This window comes from Cololabis saira, chromosome 19 (assembly GCF_033807715.1).
Source record: "Cololabis saira isolate AMF1-May2022 chromosome 19, fColSai1.1, whole genome shotgun sequence".
Classification (NCBI taxonomy): domain Eukaryota; kingdom Metazoa; phylum Chordata; class Actinopteri; order Beloniformes; family Belonidae; genus Cololabis; species Cololabis saira.
The window spans coordinates 13,390,306-13,407,159 of NC_084605.1; the positions used below are offsets into that span (position 1 = coordinate 13,390,306).

Consider the following 16,854-nt stretch of genomic DNA (forward strand, 5'->3'; position numbering starts at 1 on the left):
TTTATTGTTTCAGCATTTAATTAATTAATGACACATTTAATTAATGATTTCGTGTTGCGTGTGAATCATGAAATGTAAAACTGCATTTAATTAATTAATGACACATTTAATTAATTAATGATATATTTAATTCCCATTTTAATTAATTAATGATGTATTTATTTATTTAATTTTGGCACAAAAAATCCTCCATACAAGGCAAGGCAATGCAAGTTTATTTGTATAGCACAATTCAACATAAGGTAATTCAAAGTGCTTTACATCAACATTAAAAGCGGCAATACACAATTAAACAGTAAATAACGAAAGTAAGGAAAAGAGGTAAAACCACAGACTGTCCGGTCTGAGTCAATAGTTACACCAAGATTTCTGGCTTGATTTGTAGCTGTCAATGACATGCAGCCAAGGATAAGTTAAATTTGAAAAATTTTCGGGAAAAATTTCAGAATATTGAAGTTCACGTTTGGATTTTAATGTACAGGACTGTCTCAGAAAATTAGAATATTGTGATGAAGTTCTTTATTTTCTGTAATGCAATTAAAAAAAACAGTTATACATTCTGGATTCATTACAAATCAACTGAAATATTGCAAGCCTTTTATTATTTTAATATTGCTGATTATGGTTTACAGCTTAAGATTAAGATTCCCAGAATATTCTAATTTTTTTAGATAGGATATTTGAGTTTTCTTAAGCTGTAAGCCATGATCAGCAATATTAAAATAATAAAAGGCTTGCAATATTTCAGTTGATTTGTAATGAATCCAGAATGTATGACATTTTTGTTTTTGTAATTGCATTACAGAAAATCACAATATTCTAATTTTCTGAGACAGTCCTGTATACCTATTTTTAAAAATAATGTATTGAACTTGAAACACCATGGATGTAAAGACTGAACACTAGATGGCAGCAGCGCTCCGGCCGCCAGGAGTGCTGCATTGAGCCGTAGAAGAAGAAGAAGCAGAAGCCTTGTCGTTTCTGATGCTCTGAATTACATTTCCAGGCGTTCCCTGAGAAGGTAAATAGTTTCCAGAAAACCATGCTTCCTAGCGTTTTGTGCAGGTGCATTTCTAAACACAATTAATTATTCGTGCGCTGATGACCAGTAGTTGAATATACCGACATCAAGTCATCATATAAAGAGCGCTCTGTTGCTATTCAGCTATCAGGTAGCTAGCACTAGCTTAGCCAGTGTTAGCAAGTTTGCAAAATCTGTTAATTTAACCGGAAACGTCAAACTGAAATTGTTGGTATTTCTGTTTCCAGCCATTATATTAAAATGCCATGAGGTCTGCATGCACGTTCAAGAACACAGGAGGAGTTTTTAGATTAAAAGTAAAGATGAGCGCTTCTGTAGCGAGACTGATGCTGATTTTATTTGGTTTTATGTTTCCAGACTTCCAGTTTCCAGATTTCATATCATGTTTGTTTTTTTTCTGCAGGAGAAGGAAGTATGTCAGGTGCTGGGGGAGGAAAGCGTCCCCCTGGAGGGGACAGCCCCCCTGGCCCACCTGAGAAGAAGAGCAAGAAGGAGGAGAAGACCACCACCACACTGATCGAACCAATCCGAATAGCCGGAGTCTCCTCAACGGTCAGTGGTTTCTGTTTGCCCTCATGAGTCACCACTGGTCCGTTTATTACCGTTCGAGCAATACAACATAACATAAGTGACCTGCGTGCAGAGGTGGACAGAGTACTCGACCCCAGTACTTGAGTAAGAGTACAAATACTACTGGTCAAAATTTACTCCGTTACAAGTAAAAGTAGCTCAGTCAAAATATTACTCGAGTAAGAGTAGAAAAGTACTTCCTTTTAAAGATACTTAAGTATCCAAAAGTAAATGCTTTTAAATTTACTTTAAGTAAAAGTAAGAGTAAGAGTACATTTCTTATTTTCCACATCAGTAAATTACTATATTTTTTCTAAATTAATTTAAGGATCTTTTAACTATTGTTTCTGAGAATTAACTCTTTGAAACCAGCTGCACAGATGCTTTTAGAACCACAATGTTATATAAAACCTGCAGAAACACCAAAAACAAATCAAATGAATGGGATCATAAGAGGACAGCAGATGATGCAGAGTTTATTAACAATCATGAACTGAAACCAAATGAACCTGCACCATCCAACTAAGTCTGGATCCCCCTCAAAGACCACTGCTTTACAAAAAACTACATCTTTGCTTTCAATAACTCAATGTTGAAGTCACTTAACTTTACAGGAAGGACATGTACCAGTACAATATAGCAATATAGAGACGACTCAGCGGATTGACTTTCTTCTCCTGACGCAGGCGTAGCCATTGTTGCGGCTCTGTCTTGACAAACGCAGGCTACTTTGGCGGTATCGTTTTGAGGAGGCTTGACGTATTTCTGCTTTACGTACATCCCAGTGGAGAGCGTGCACTGTGATAGGTCTCCTCCTTTGACAAAAACAGCTTGTGTCCAATAGGATTTTAGGGAAGAAGAAAAAAGAGCAGACCTGAAAGTAACGAGTACTTTTCAGCCTTCCTAGAAATTTACTCGAGTAAAAGTAAAAATATTTGTCTTGGAAATGTATTCAAGTAAGAGTAATAAGTACCAAAGAAATCTAATACTCAAGTAAAGTACAAATCCTCTGGATATGTACTTAAGTACTGTACTCAAGTAAATTTACTCCGTTACTGTCCACCACTGCCGTTCGAGCAATACAACAAAACATAAGTGACCTGCGTGCAACATAAAATTAAACAAATACCTTTATCAGGTTTATCAGGTGCCGGTTCAAAATACAAATTAACTCGTTAACACTCGAAAGGGAGTGGGAAGAAGAAAACGTATTTAATCCCACCCTTGTTTCTCATTAACAACTTGACAGATTTTTTATTTAAGGCTTCCTCCTGTCTCAACATTTAAACCGAAACAATGAACAAAAGACCAATATCAAATTATAATAAAAATTATTCTACAGTTCACCTCACCTAAATCTACACACACTGTGGCCATGAAATGCAGATGCATTTCATGGCCACAATGCACGCAAATCCAGGAACAATATATATTGTCACCACGGGTGACAGTTAACCGTTAACTTATATTTATAATACACCGTTAACTTATATTTATAATAAATACCAGCAATGGTAAGGACAACAATACCAGAAGGTAATGGACATAATGGACATGGACATATAGTACATACATACACGTCAGTGATGGTAAGAACAACAGTACCAGAAGGTAATGGACAATACATACTTACTAAATGAGGAACAACAATTACACAAACATTTCAAGACCGAAGTTGATTAAACAAAGTGTTACCACCCACTCTCTTTATAATTTGACCAGACCATGTGTTTATATAGCAATTTAAATCTGTGGATATTTTGGCATTGCTTGTGTTGGATATCCAGCCTGTTCCAAAGTCTCACACCACAAACAGACACACAAAAACTTTTACGAGTAGTTCGAACTTTAGGTATTTTTAAAATCACCATATCCTCTCAAATTATAAGTTCTCTCTTGAACTGTGAAAAAATCTTGTATGTTACTTTGACTGTTTTTGATTCCCCCCTCAAAAAAAAATGCAGTCTCCAGTATTTTTCTCTTCTGTGTATATTCTTGCAGGAGGAAATGGACATGAAGGTACTCCAGTTCAAGAATAAGAAGCTGTGTGAGCGCTTGGAGCAGAGACAGACAATGGAGGATGAATTAAGAGAGAAAATTGAAAAGCTGGAGAAACGACAAGCTACTGATGACACCACCCTCCTAATTGTCAATCGCTATTGGTCACAGGTACGCAGTTGATTGCATTATTGTAAGTCCCATTTCTGGCTGCAGTCTGTGTTTTAAAAAGATGCTGCACAAATGTAGATGTTACAATGTTACACATGTGGTGAGTTTTGCACCTGTCATAGTGTCACAATGTCACAATAATGGTTGTTGAAATTCAAGACTTTGTAGGACATTAATTCTGTCAAAAATGAATCCCTGTGTCTTTGATTTACAGCTTGAAGAGAGTATTCAAATTTTGCGCAAACGTATTGAGCCAGAAACACCTCTACCATCTGGTCCTGTCCCACCGACCGCCCTGCTGCCTGACACTACACCAATGGAGGTAGATGGTGTTGGTATAGCTTCACCAACGACAGCTGTGCTTCCTCCTCCCCTGCCTGATAGCCAGGGTGACATTACGCAGACTGAGCAAAAGCAACATCTCGAGGAACATCAGGGGGAGCAGCAGCCCCCTCCTCCAGCTGGATCTGAGGACTTACTGACACCAGCAGAACCACCACCAGATTCAAAAACAGGTTCGCACCACTGATTGTGGGATAAAAAAACAAACAAACAAAAAACTGATGATATTCACTGCTATGACCCGATTTGTTCTTGTTCAGATAGTAAAATGTAAAAAAATAAAGGCTGTGTCTACACTAGGTATCAGCCCCCAACTATTGCAATTCAAACTGTCTTTTAAAAATGTATTCTTTTATTTTTAGATTACACAGTTTTAATTTCTCTCTCTATAGATAAAGGTTTTTCCATGTAATTATATTCCCTCTTTATCATCCTTAAAAAACCATTACTTGTTGCGTGCAGATGCACCCCCACCTCTTCCTCCCCTTAGTGAAAATGCTAAGGGTTTCTTGGCTGCGCTGGAGCAGAGCAGTGAAGAAGAACTGTCCTTGCACCTTGCGGACCGCATGCAGTTTAGCAAAGAAGCTGTTGCCCACTTGGTCTGCGTCTTTGACAGGCTGCACAGTTGCATCGACAGTATGTGCAAAATGGTCCAGGCTGCAGGTAACTATCAATACACACTAGAGAGCAATACGTACGTTGTGGTTTAGGTAAAGGTGCTCATTTTGTTCAGTTAAAGGAAATCAGTGTCTGTCACATTTTTTAATTTCTTACCTACAAATGAATTACTTGAAATTACTGAATCTCTTATGCCATTACTGATAGTGTACATACTTTAAATGTGAGCAGGGTTTTTGACACATAAAACCATTTAATTTTGTGCAACTATTTTGATGTTTCTGGTCAGCGTCTAAAGACGATAACCAGTCGGACATCAGTCTGAACCACACACTTCTGGAGGAGAACGAGCAACTGCGAGACCTCTCTACCCTCTTGCAGGGCCGTCACCATAAGATGTCCCTAGAGGTACTATACCATAGGTTCTGTTACATGGTGTTAATGCATGTGTTATGGACAGGACTGTCTCAGAAAATTAGAATATTGTGATGAAGTTCTTTATTTTCTGTAATAATATATAAAAAAAAAAAAAAAATGTCATTCATTCTGGATTCATTACAAATCAACTGAAATATTGCAAGCCTTTTATTATTTTAATATTGCTGATTATGGCTTACAGCTTAAGATTAAGATTCCCAGAATATTCTAATTTTTTGAAATAGGATATTTGAGTTTTCTTTAGCTGTAAACCATGATCAGCAATATTAAAATAATAAAAGGCTTGCAATATTTCAGTTGATTTGTAATGAATGCAGAATGTATGACATTTTTGCATTACAGAAAATACAGGACTTTATCACAATATTAAAATTTTCTGAGACAGTCCTGTAGTTGTTTGTGTAGGTGTTGGAGTATATGAACCCAAATGGTTGTTTTGCAAATATGTGCTTTTAGTTCATATTTATGATTTATGAAGTGAACGTTGTTCTTATGTCTCTGTCTTTTGCAGTACAATGAGTTGGTGGACAAGGTGACCAGTTCAGAGACTAAAGTGTCTGAAATGGAGACAACGGTAGAGGACCTTCAGTGGGACATTGAGAAACTCCGCAACAGGGAACAGAAGCTCAACAAACACCTCGCAGAAGCAATGGAGCAGGTGTGTTTGTTTTAAATTTGTTTCTGTGCTGCTTTCTCCGTGCAAGTACATTCTTTTCTTATTTGTGTGTTCACAAGCTGCCGGCTTATAATTTGTATGTATTCCGGCACCGTGCTGGATCTCCGGTGTATGGAGTTTTTTTGTTTTCTTTTCTCGGCGTGCAGGGTTTGACTGGTTTAAAAAAAAAAAAAAAAAAAAAAAAAAAAGATGAGTAACTTTAACGGTTTACATATAAAGATGTGTTGATAGGCTACGGGATATTGTCAGTTTGAGTCAACCGAGTTCGTCTACCAATGGAATGAGAGGAAAGCGGATCTCGCGCTCAACCAAACTAACACTAGAGCTGGGGGGGGTCTCTGACGGCAGCAGGGCGCAGAGCGGTGCGCTTCAGCCCGCCGGAACACGAACACTTGCGTATCACTGACTTCAAGATGGAGAAAAAATACATGAAGTCTGGAAAGGATGTTTTGGCCGATAAAGGACTGAAAATTAAATGGCGCTGGGCATGGATGGAAGAAATGGGCAGAGACGGCAGGTGTTTCGGTAGCTGGTGCCAGAAGAGAGCCAGGTGCTTGCTTTTGCACGCTCTGCTCTAAAAAGCTACTGTACGCCAGTAGCGGGGAAAAAGTTGTACAGTACCTCGCCACGAAGGAGATGCCGCTCATAGAGCTGCTGTCCGCGGATGCGAACATTGCATGCAACAACAACAACAAGTATTCTACTAGACAAATAGTGGAAGTGATATATATACATATATATATATATATATATATATATATATATATATATATATATATATATATATATATAATTATTGTCCTTTACTGAATTAAATGGTTGCTAATCACTAATTCCACCAATTAATTAGCCTGCCTGAGTTTCACCTGCCATTATAACATTATGACCTTTTAAAATATTCACATTTTAGATTGTAGGTCATCTTATACCTTGTCAAACACAATGGCAACCAGTGAAACTTGATATCAAAAGCATCCATAGTGAAAAGGAAAATAATATTCAAAGGATGTCATTTTTGTTGCTTGCCAAATTGCCAGCGCATGTGCCCCCGCTCCCGGAAAAAAAGTTCAGGCTCAGGAATTTTTTTAACTTTAAGCCCTGATCAGTGCATGTCAAGCCAGCTGCATTTATTGAGGCACATTATACCCTAAGTGCCTTTTAAGTTTTTTTTATTTGTGCAACTTATATTCGAATATGATAGGTCGGAGGAATCTATATGTACAGTGCCATGAATAAGTATGTAGAGTTGTATCTGATTGTCCTGTAAATCAAAATACTGAGGCCCACAGCACACAAAAAACTGTTATTTATCTTTTATTAAAAACTGCTCGATTCATAAGAAAAATTTTGATTGGTAAATAAATCATCTGAAGTAATTCCTAATTAAACTTAATTTGAATTTTTGGACAGTTTTTTTCCAAAATAGAACTTTTAAGGACATCTCATGTAGGACTGCAACGATTCCTCGAGTAACTCGATTACAAAAAATGATCGAGGAATTTCCTGTGCCTCGAAACCTCATTTTAATTAAAAAAATGTATTTAAAGCTCACATTTCGCACAGATTATTTTTAGTGTGACACAAAGTGCTTACATATATGCGCATAGATATACATAATAATGGCATTTATTTATTTACATGCCTTTTATTATTATGTATATCTATGGGTATGTTTCCCCTATAAAACAGAAGAAGACGGCGGCAGGCTTTTCGTAACATGTGTGAACAGTTTCACTGTACAGACGCCGGGACCGAGAACAGTGACAGCAACAATGAGCAAATGCAGCAAAGCAAAAGTAATAATAGGAAGAGAAAAAAGATGTCGAAGGTGTGGGATCATTTTAAATTAAAAAGGAAGGTCCCGGTCCGCATTGTGTACTTGTTCCTGTTTTAAACAGCAATGCTCAGGCATTACCAGCACTTGGTAAACCCAGGCGGTGCTCAGTCATTTCTGGTTTAAACGTATCGGTTCTGAATGTGAAGTTGCACAATTTAAAGGCAGTTTTTCAGAATATTCTTTTATTTTATTTTTGATACTTGGAAAAAATAAAAAATCTGTTTATTTTGGTCTTATGTCTCAGTAAATGTTTAAAGTAATTTTAAGCATTTTTATTTATTTTTATTGAAAAATTCAATAAACAGTTTACTATTTTGCTGTAAATAAATGTCAATTTTTCTTATAAAGGAACCATATTTTTTGTTTTTATTAATTGATCTGTCTTGTTTTCTATTGTATATTTATAATTGCCCTTTAATTAAACAAAAGTATGTTTTATACGATTACTTGATTAATCGATATTCGATAGAATAATCGACTACCAAAATATTTGATTGCTGCAGCCCTAATCTCATGTGGACAGTTGACGTGAACAGCTCCTCTCAGGTCAAAGTTTAGTTAGACTATGTTGGTATCAAAAACTTAGTGGTTCACATACTTTTCCCTACTTACATTATGAATGTTTCAGATGCACCATCCTGTACTTACTAGTTGAAAATCGTGGCTTCTAAAACAAATCTATCTAAAATAAAATGTTGTATATGATATCAGTCTTTTTTTTTTTTTTTTTTTTGGCACTGGTTGTATTTGATATGCAGAGGATAGTGTTTTGTGTATTAGCAGTTGAAACATAAGATGTGCTCTTAATGGACCCAAATGATGATCTGTCCATTTGTTTAAAATGTTTCACACTAATGAAGTCAGAAGAAAATGTGTTTTTCTGTTCTTTGTAAATGTGATTGAATGCCATTTCTGTCTTTTGTTATTGTTTTCAATGGATTTTTGGTGTTTCTCGTCCCCAGCTAAAATCTGGATACAGCAGCACTGGCAGCTCAGGTGGACTGGCTGGAGGTCAGATAACACTAAACATTCAGAAGGTGAGAGGGAGAGCTTTTCTAACCAAAGGAAGTACCCCATTGCAATGTCTTTATGGTATTAGTATAAACTCTATTCTCTAGCTGTAAGATATGATTTTGTTATTTTAGTTTGAAAGCCTGAACGCAGAGTTGGAACACAACCAAGAGTTAGCCAACAGCCGTATGGCAGAGTTGGAAAAACTGCAATTGGAGCTCCAGGAGGCCGTGAGAGAGAGTGAGAAGCTCAAGGTAAAGAAAGTATTTCACAATTTCTCACAATCTTAAATATGATCATTACCAGATATGTATTGTCCGGCTGTCACTCCCTTCTCAATGTGCATCTAACTTTTCAGATGGACTTGCGCAATATTCCAGAAGAGGTTGTGAAGGAAACCTTAGAATACAAATGCCTGCAGTCTCAATTCTCCCTGCTGTACAATGAATCTCTTACTGTCAAAACCCAGCTGGATGAGGCACGGGCTCTACTGCTCACTGCAAAGAATGCCCATCTGCGCCAGATTGAGCACATGGAGGTGAACTATAGAATTTCTTATGTGTGATTGGGTGTGGATGATGCTATGGAAAAAAACTAAACTTCATAAAACGCCTCACATATCTCACTTTAAGGTTAAGCCACATATGTAAAAGTGGTGTTTCACATTTCTTTTTCCTTACAATAAGACGTTATGTTCCACAAAAATAAAATGTTGGTGCACTATTGATCATCTTAGCAACACGTGCAATAACAGTGTCTTCCTGTTTTCAACTGTTTAGAGTGATGAGTTGTCACTTCAGAAGAAACTGCGAACCGAAGTCATCCAGCTTGAAGACACTTTGGCCCAGGTGCGCAAAGAGTATGAGATGCTACGCATTGAGTTTGAGCAGAACCTGGCAGCCAACGAACAAGCAGGTACTTGATTGAAACATGAGCCCATATCAGTCATCAGTTGTTGAAAAGTTCATGAGTCGCTGCGTAATGTAATCCTGCCCATGATGGGACTTTGTAACATGTTTATTACACTTCTAAGTTTATATATCTCAGTGCAGATGATTTATTTTTGTAATTACAACACTGGAAGGAGTAAGATTTTTTTTTTTTTACAACATATCCTGATGTACACTTTTATCATTTGCCATGATGTCAAATTTTGTGCGTCATGCTATTAAACCTATCACTTACTGCTTTTTAATGCAGTTGCATAGTCATTAATGGATTTAAAACTACATCACAACATTATTACACAGTGGTGATTTTGTCTCTGCTGTTTCAGGACCAATCAACAGGGAGATGCGACACTTAATCAGCAGCCTTCAAAACCACAACTTGCAGTTGAAAGGTGATGTGCAACGCTTTAAAAGGAAGTTGCGGGAAACACAGATCGAAATCAATAAGGTAAATTATGTGTTTTACTGACAATCTGCGATTGAGAAAGGCTTTTGCAAATTAACAGCGGTTGGTGATGATGATAATTCTCCTGATTTTGGCTTGTTTTGTCAGTTACGTTGTCAGAGTGGCGATACAGGAGTTTTGATTTTAGAAGAGATGACAAGTGACAGCATTGACGTGAAGAAAGAAGATGACGAAGACCAAGAGGAAGAGGAAGAGAGGAGGAAGGAACTGGAAAGACAGCGGGCCCGGGAGCGAGAAAGAGAGAGGGAGGCTGAGCGTGAACGAGAGAGGGAACGTGAAAGGGAGAGACAGCGCAGTGATGAGCTTAAAAGGAAGGACTCAGATACGTTGAAGATGCTTAGAGTAGAACTCAAGTAAGTCCAATTCATCACAACAGAGTTCTTGGTCACCATTTTCAGTAATGCATATTTTAGAGACCAAATAACTGTCAGAAAAAAAACCAGACAGTCTTGGAAAATGGCTTTTATTGAATATCTTTTAGTGTATTGAGCTGCTTTAACACAACACGATTCTCAGCTCGATATGCAATTGGCTGAGGTTGCTTACAGAAACCATTAGCCCCTTCTACATTGCTGGAAACCCTGTGTTTATTATCCAAACTTGATAAGTGGCCTGTCCTTTTTAGATTAACTCGACACGGGTCGAGTTTCAAGCTGGCCGTACCAAGTACTTGTCTTAGTTCGCACTTAATCGCAGACCAGGTCTCATGTAAACAGAATGACATGGGATGGCAGGACCTGGCTGCTAGTTATTGATAACAAGACAATGAGGTCCACAAGCTCCTCATCCTCAGAGCTGAGGATAAAGTAAGTCGATATGGGAAACTTAAGATGCAACTGGCACTGGGGGAGGCAATAATATGCCTAAGAGTTACAGTGCTCAGTGTGTTTTAAAACACAATTTATTTGTCCAGGGAAGGCCTGATCTAATGACACCTATTGATTGAAGGCAAGTTGGCAAGTAGTTTGTATTTGATAAAAGGCACTCAATCATTATGTCTGAACTGCTTAAAGACTTGTTAAAGAGGCTCCCAGACGCATGTATACTTCTCTGACGCCAGGCAGATATTTATCATGGTAAATATCTAGTGTCAGCAACTTAACATCAGGGCTACAGCCTGAGAAAAAGCAAAGCATGTGGTAAGATTGTGCTCTGTGGGTTTCCCTTCACAGTGATAGAGTAGATGCTCTAAACATTCAGTGAAGACACAACAGGGAAGTTGACGTTCCCTTTTTGTTCATTTCTGAGTAAATCTTCGTGCAAACTCAGACGTCTCACTTGTTCCCAGGTACATTTTACCCCTAGTTTCATCATTTCCTTTGTTACAATTTAAAGACTCCCAACTGCAAAACATCAAGTTGTGTAGTGTGAGTAGGATAGCAACCTCCTGACAATGAAAGCCCTGTATTTTAAAGCTGCCTTAAACTAACCAGTGAATGAAAATATGATTGTTTATGATTTGTTTTTTTATCATTTATTTTTTTATATATTTATTTTTTCAAAGGAAAGCCCAGGAGTCCCAGAAAGAGATGAAGCTCTTGCTGGACATGTACAAATCTGCTCCAAAGGAGCAAAGAGACAAAGTGCAGCTTATGGCAGCTGAACGCAAATCTAAAGCAGAGGTTATCTTTGTATTTTATTATTATTATTATTATTATTATTTTATACCGTTTCACTTTTGTATAGTATTTAAATAAAAGGTAAAATTGAACATCTGATGCCAATTTTAAACTATCCAGGTGGATGACTTAAGGATGCGAGTGCGAGAGTTGGAGGAGAGGGAGAGGAAGGAAAGCAAGAAGCTGGCTGATGAAGATGCCCTGAGGAAGATTCGTGTGGCAGAAGAGACCATCGAGCATCTTCAGAAGAAACTTGCTGCCACTAAACAGGTATTTTTGTGTTGCTTACTTGTAAATCCATCAGTGTAAATGTAGTAGGAAGAAGATGTAAGCAGAATTAACTCCTATATTTTTCTTCTGTACATTTCAACATTCCATCAGACTGCTAAGCCGTGTAACAATTTCCTTTTACTTTCAAACTGCATTTTACCAAAGAACTAATTCTCAAGCAGCCTTTTAAAAGTTGAACATAACAGCATATTGACATACATGGGAAGCTGATAAAAGTTGAGCCTCGCTGAGATTCAACATTTAACAGCATCAAGAAATACATTTTTAACTATTAGCTCTTTATAAATGCCACCTTGGGACTTTACCCTAGATGAATATAAACACCCAGCTGTGTTACGAGTGAGACTAGTGCAATGAGTATCTTATTTGCGTAAGAAAGTTCTCCTAATCTCAGACGTCTAAAGAGGAACTGAAAGCTGATGTCGATCTGATCAGCTGAGCACACAACAGAACACATTAATCCAAGTCCACTGGCAACGTTTGAACCTAGATTGTTACAAACTGCTTAATGCTTTTGCCAAGCTCTTGTCCCCTTTTCACGTAGGTCATTTGTAAATATACTTTTAGGCAATGCTTTAAACTTCAGTTTGATGCATTAGATTTGGTGGAAAAATAATTTGATCAGAAACACTCTATTGTGATTAGTTTAGGGCTTGTTTAGATAACTGGGTTCAGTGAAGTTTTTTGTTGTTTTTTTTCCTCCTTCTCATCAGGGCACTACATCTAGTGGCTAAATAGACTTTTTATTTGGCAAAAATAGTTTCACAGTCTTTCCTCTCCTGGATACTAATGAGAAGCAGAGATTCAGGGAACCGGGAGGATGTAGCCAATTTAAGGAAAGGGATATAAACGAGAAAAAGGAAACAGAAATGTTTTTTTTTTAATGCTGGTGAGTTTTTAAGTGGAGGGCAACCTGATAAATGAAGTTTACAAAGCAGTCAGATCTGAGGTCGCTCACTTGTCAGTAATATCGTGTAAATGTTCAAACACTTGCAGAATTATAAGGAAGGGGGGAAATGTAGGTATTGGGGAGTAGATCCTCATGGGGAGGAAAATATAAAACCATTTTCTGTCATGGGTCAAATGATGGTTAAGTCATGTTATTGTTATTCTATAGTTAAAGTTTTATAGTAGAAACACCCACATTAAATAATGTCATACTGAAAACTGAAAGCATTACTCATCTGCTGTTGACCTAAGTGCTATCAGCCGGGAAGGATTATTAGTTGATATGAATCACATCACTGTCGCACGTCACCCTGGGAAGTGTGACATTTTACACTTTTGTCTGATTGGTAAACCATGTTCACATGTACTCTCTCTGGTGCTCCTCATGCTTAGTAGGTCTTGCAGGGTATAATTTAGGAAAGGTAAAACCCAGTAAAGACTGATGACAAATAACTCTTTTTACTATTACCCTTAGTATAAAATTAACTGCCATGGAGTCCCAAGTGTTTGATTTGTACCTCATAGTCGTTTGCTGCCATAATTTATAGTGCCAGAAAGCTACTTGTGAGTTCATCTAAGTTGTTTTTTATCGGCCCCTGTTGTTTTATAAATGAGCAGCTTGAAGAAAAATGCAAAAATTCAGTAAAGCAAGTTGAAGTTGTCACAAACTAAAGCAGGTCTGTTTTATGAGGTTCATGGTCATAAATAACAGAGGTGGGAATCTTTTACATTCTTGTGATGTAAAATGTTATATGTGAATCAGCTGTTGAGAAAATGATGTTGAGTCATTAAAAGGTAAGAGAGCCTTCAGCTTTTAAACTGAAGAGCCCCACCAGAAATGGAGTTTATGATGCGTTTCCTCTCGACTCTGTCATGTACAAACTTCTCAGCCAATCATTTGAAACTAATACTATGGATTATTTTTGAAAACTATGGCGGAGCTCCAATCAAAACAAACGGTACAGCAAGGACATGGGCTATAAAAGAACAAAAAATGATAAAAATCATCAAATACATTTTTGGTATTTTACTTTTATTGCCTTTATGGTTTGCTAAATCTTTTATGTAGAGGAAGTAGACGAATGTTTGATGGGCACAAAAGTAGCTCTTCAAACTAGCTACATTTACTATCCCATCCATCCATTCATCTTCAATGCTGTTTGACCTCATAATATGCATGGTATAGTGAAATAATGTCAGGATAATGCATACATGTTTATTGGTGCTCTATTAAGAGATAATTTGCATTTGTTATGCTTCATCTTTGTTCAGTAAAGTATTTGTTTTAAACATGTTCATATATGTCCAGAGGTAATGTCAGTAATATTTCATTGCTTTCCATCACTGACTTATTCTTATTTTTAAAGGAGGAGGAAGCTTTACTGAGTGAGATGGATGTAACAGGTCAAGCCTTTGAAGACATGCAGGAGCAGAACAGCCGGCTGTTGCAGCAGTTAAGGGAGAAGGACGACGCCAACTTCAAGCTGATGAGTGAGCGAATCAAATCTAACCAGATTTACAAGCTGCTGAAGGAGGAAAAGGAAGAGCTCGCTGACCAAGTTCTTACATTCAAAACTCAGGTGAGGTGCAACATATTCACCTGAAGATGCAGCATAAGTTTGATGCTTGTCAGGGCAGAGGGGCATCAGATGGTTACTTTTGCTGCCTCTTTCAGGTGGACGCTCAGCTGCTGGTTGTGCAGAAGCTTGAAGAAAAAGAGGGGGTCCTCCAGAACTCACTGGCTTCTTTGGAAAAGGAGCTGGCTGTCAGAACACAAGCACTGGAACTCAACAAGAGGAAGGTGAGGGCAGCCATCACTCGTACACTTCATATCTTAGATTTCAGCTTTAGTAAATACTGAAAATGTCATTGCTGCCAGATAACATGAAAGCAATCTAGGGCTTCTTGTGCGACATATTTCTGGTTAACTGCTAACATAGTTGAAATACTGCTGTATGGATTGCATTGAGATACAATTATTAAAGACAAGGGCACTACAAGCACTAAGGAAATAGCCAGACATGTATTCCTGTGGTGTATTTTAGTCTGAGCTGGGTTGGCTGTGTTCTGGTGCTGCAAGGGTTAACATGTTAAAGCTCCTACCACCATAATACCAGTCAGAAATCTGTTCATTAGCCGTTTTTGTTTAATTAAGTGTGCCTGCTTCCTTTTCGTCCCTGCAGGCGGTGGAAGCTGCACAGCTGGCAGAGGACCTGAAGGTGCAGCTGGAGCACACGCAAGCCAAGCTGAAGGAGATCCAGGTCTCTGTGGCAGAGAACCGCACTGCCCGAGAGAGGGAGAGCAGCAACCTTAAACGTGCACAGGTAGACCGTTTCCCAGTACTATCATCCCAAATCTGCTTGAGTAGCTTCTGATTTATCCCAATTGGTTTCAGTGAAAATGTTTAAATTGCATCTCTAACAACTTTTTCCTCCATTCATTTTTTTTTTTCTTTTCTTTTAGGAGGATTTGTCCAGGCTGAGACGGAAGCTGGAGAAGCAGAAGAAGGTGGAGGTGTATACTGACGCAGATGAGATCCTACAGGAGGAGATTAATCAGTACAAGGTTAAGAGAACATGTTTTTTTGTTTTGCTTTTTGTTTTTTTTAATCAACCTGTTGTTCGTAAGGGGAAGTAGCAAACCACCAGCAGCTTCAGAGACCAGTGAGGAACCATGTGAACAGATTAGAGAAAAAAAGTAATGAGTCATAATGCAAAAAGGAACATATTTGTGATTTACTTGATTGACTAGCATTGTCATTTAGAAACACGTAGAAGTATTGTGATCTTTTTTGGGGGTTTTATTTACATGAAAAGTCATCCTTATCACACCCTAAAGTGCTGTCGTACAATAAATGGAGGTGATTCTCACATATGTACATTTCTGTCCTCAGGCCAAACTACGTTGTCCCTGCTGCAACACACGAGACAAGGAGACTGTTCTCACCAAGTGTTTCCATGTTTTCTGCTACGAATGTCTGAAGATGCGTTACGACACCCGACAGAGAAAGTGCCCCAAGTGCAACTGTGCCTTTGGCGCCAACGACTTTCACCGCATATACATCACTTAAATCATATAGAAACAGGATCAAAGACAGAACATGGTAAAAACAGAACCAAAACAGGGGACAAATGGAGGACAAGCAAGAGAACTGAACTGTTTTTTTCAAAGAGACAGACATTTCAGGGGTATCACTTGGACTAATCTCTTTGAAAGACTTTTTTTTTTTTTTAACTATTATTGCCATTCAGTGACCAAACATAGTGATATATCATATTGAGAGTGTTGTGCTGTAGTTAATAAACACAGATGTTTGTGCACACATAGTCATTCTTACATGTTCAGCTGCTCTTGAGTTGTTTTTGTCTAAACTGTTTATGTCCATGTTAAGATCTTCTCTTTTAACTAAGTGGGCCAGCTTTTAAAGCTTTTTAATGTATTGAAAAAAACTCTGAACTGCAGTTATGTGTGCTTGATCAACGTGAAGTGTTTCTTTGAACCATTTTTGTCCTGCTGGTTTTGGAAATCCCTTAAGATCTTTGAAGCAGAATTTTAAACTTTTAAATTAAAAGAACCCAACTCTTACAGACTGGAGAGTTGCATGCTTAAAGCTAAATATGTTTCCAATATATGAAGTCCAACAGCCGGATCCGTTTTACGTCTTTGCTTAGACTATAGTATTAACAATGCCTGTGAGACATGGGCTAGTTTGGCACGGAGTCAGCACATACAGGAGTGTTTGAATCACCTTGGGCAAGCTCCTTTTGTGTGTGTGTTCATCCTGTTGCCATGGTTTCTATTTGAGAGTTTGACACAACATCTGCAGCTTATAGTGCCTCATTACTGATGAAATCACTTCAGTGGAAAGTCAGCTCAT

At 37.9% G+C, this 16,854-nt stretch overlaps 1 protein-coding gene across 1 annotated transcript; it reads left to right on the forward strand.

Moving 5' to 3' along the window:
• Positions 1 to 926: 926 nt before the first annotated feature.
• On the forward strand, positions 927 to 16,756 carry rnf40 (ring finger protein 40). Its single transcript, XM_061708777.1, has 20 exons — positions 927 to 1,021; positions 1,446 to 1,594; positions 3,614 to 3,781; positions 3,996 to 4,296; positions 4,586 to 4,786; positions 5,031 to 5,149; positions 5,691 to 5,837; positions 8,655 to 8,729; positions 8,838 to 8,957; positions 9,062 to 9,241; positions 9,483 to 9,618; positions 9,980 to 10,101; positions 10,207 to 10,472; positions 11,624 to 11,741; positions 11,859 to 12,008; positions 14,345 to 14,557; positions 14,653 to 14,778; positions 15,161 to 15,301; positions 15,441 to 15,542; positions 15,871 to 16,756. Exons 2-20 carry the CDS (start codon positions 1,457 to 1,459, stop codon positions 16,045 to 16,047), a joined length of 3,000 nt encoding a protein of 999 aa, XP_061564761.1. The 5' UTR covers positions 927 to 1,021; positions 1,446 to 1,456; the 3' UTR covers positions 16,048 to 16,756.
• Positions 16,757 to 16,854: the final 98 nt, after the last annotated feature.

Coding starts and splice junctions, on each gene's coding strand:
- rnf40 (XM_061708777.1), top strand. CDS start 1,457: ATGTCAGGTGCTGGGGGAGGAAAGCGTCCCCCTGGAGGGGACAGCCCC. Junction 10,102..10,206: donor CACAGATCGAAATCAATAAG/GTAAATTATGTG, acceptor TTGTTTTGTCAG/TTACGTTGTCAGAGTGGCGA. Junction 14,558..14,652: donor TTCTTACATTCAAAACTCAG/GTGAGGTGCAAC, acceptor TGCCTCTTTCAG/GTGGACGCTCAGCTGCTGGT.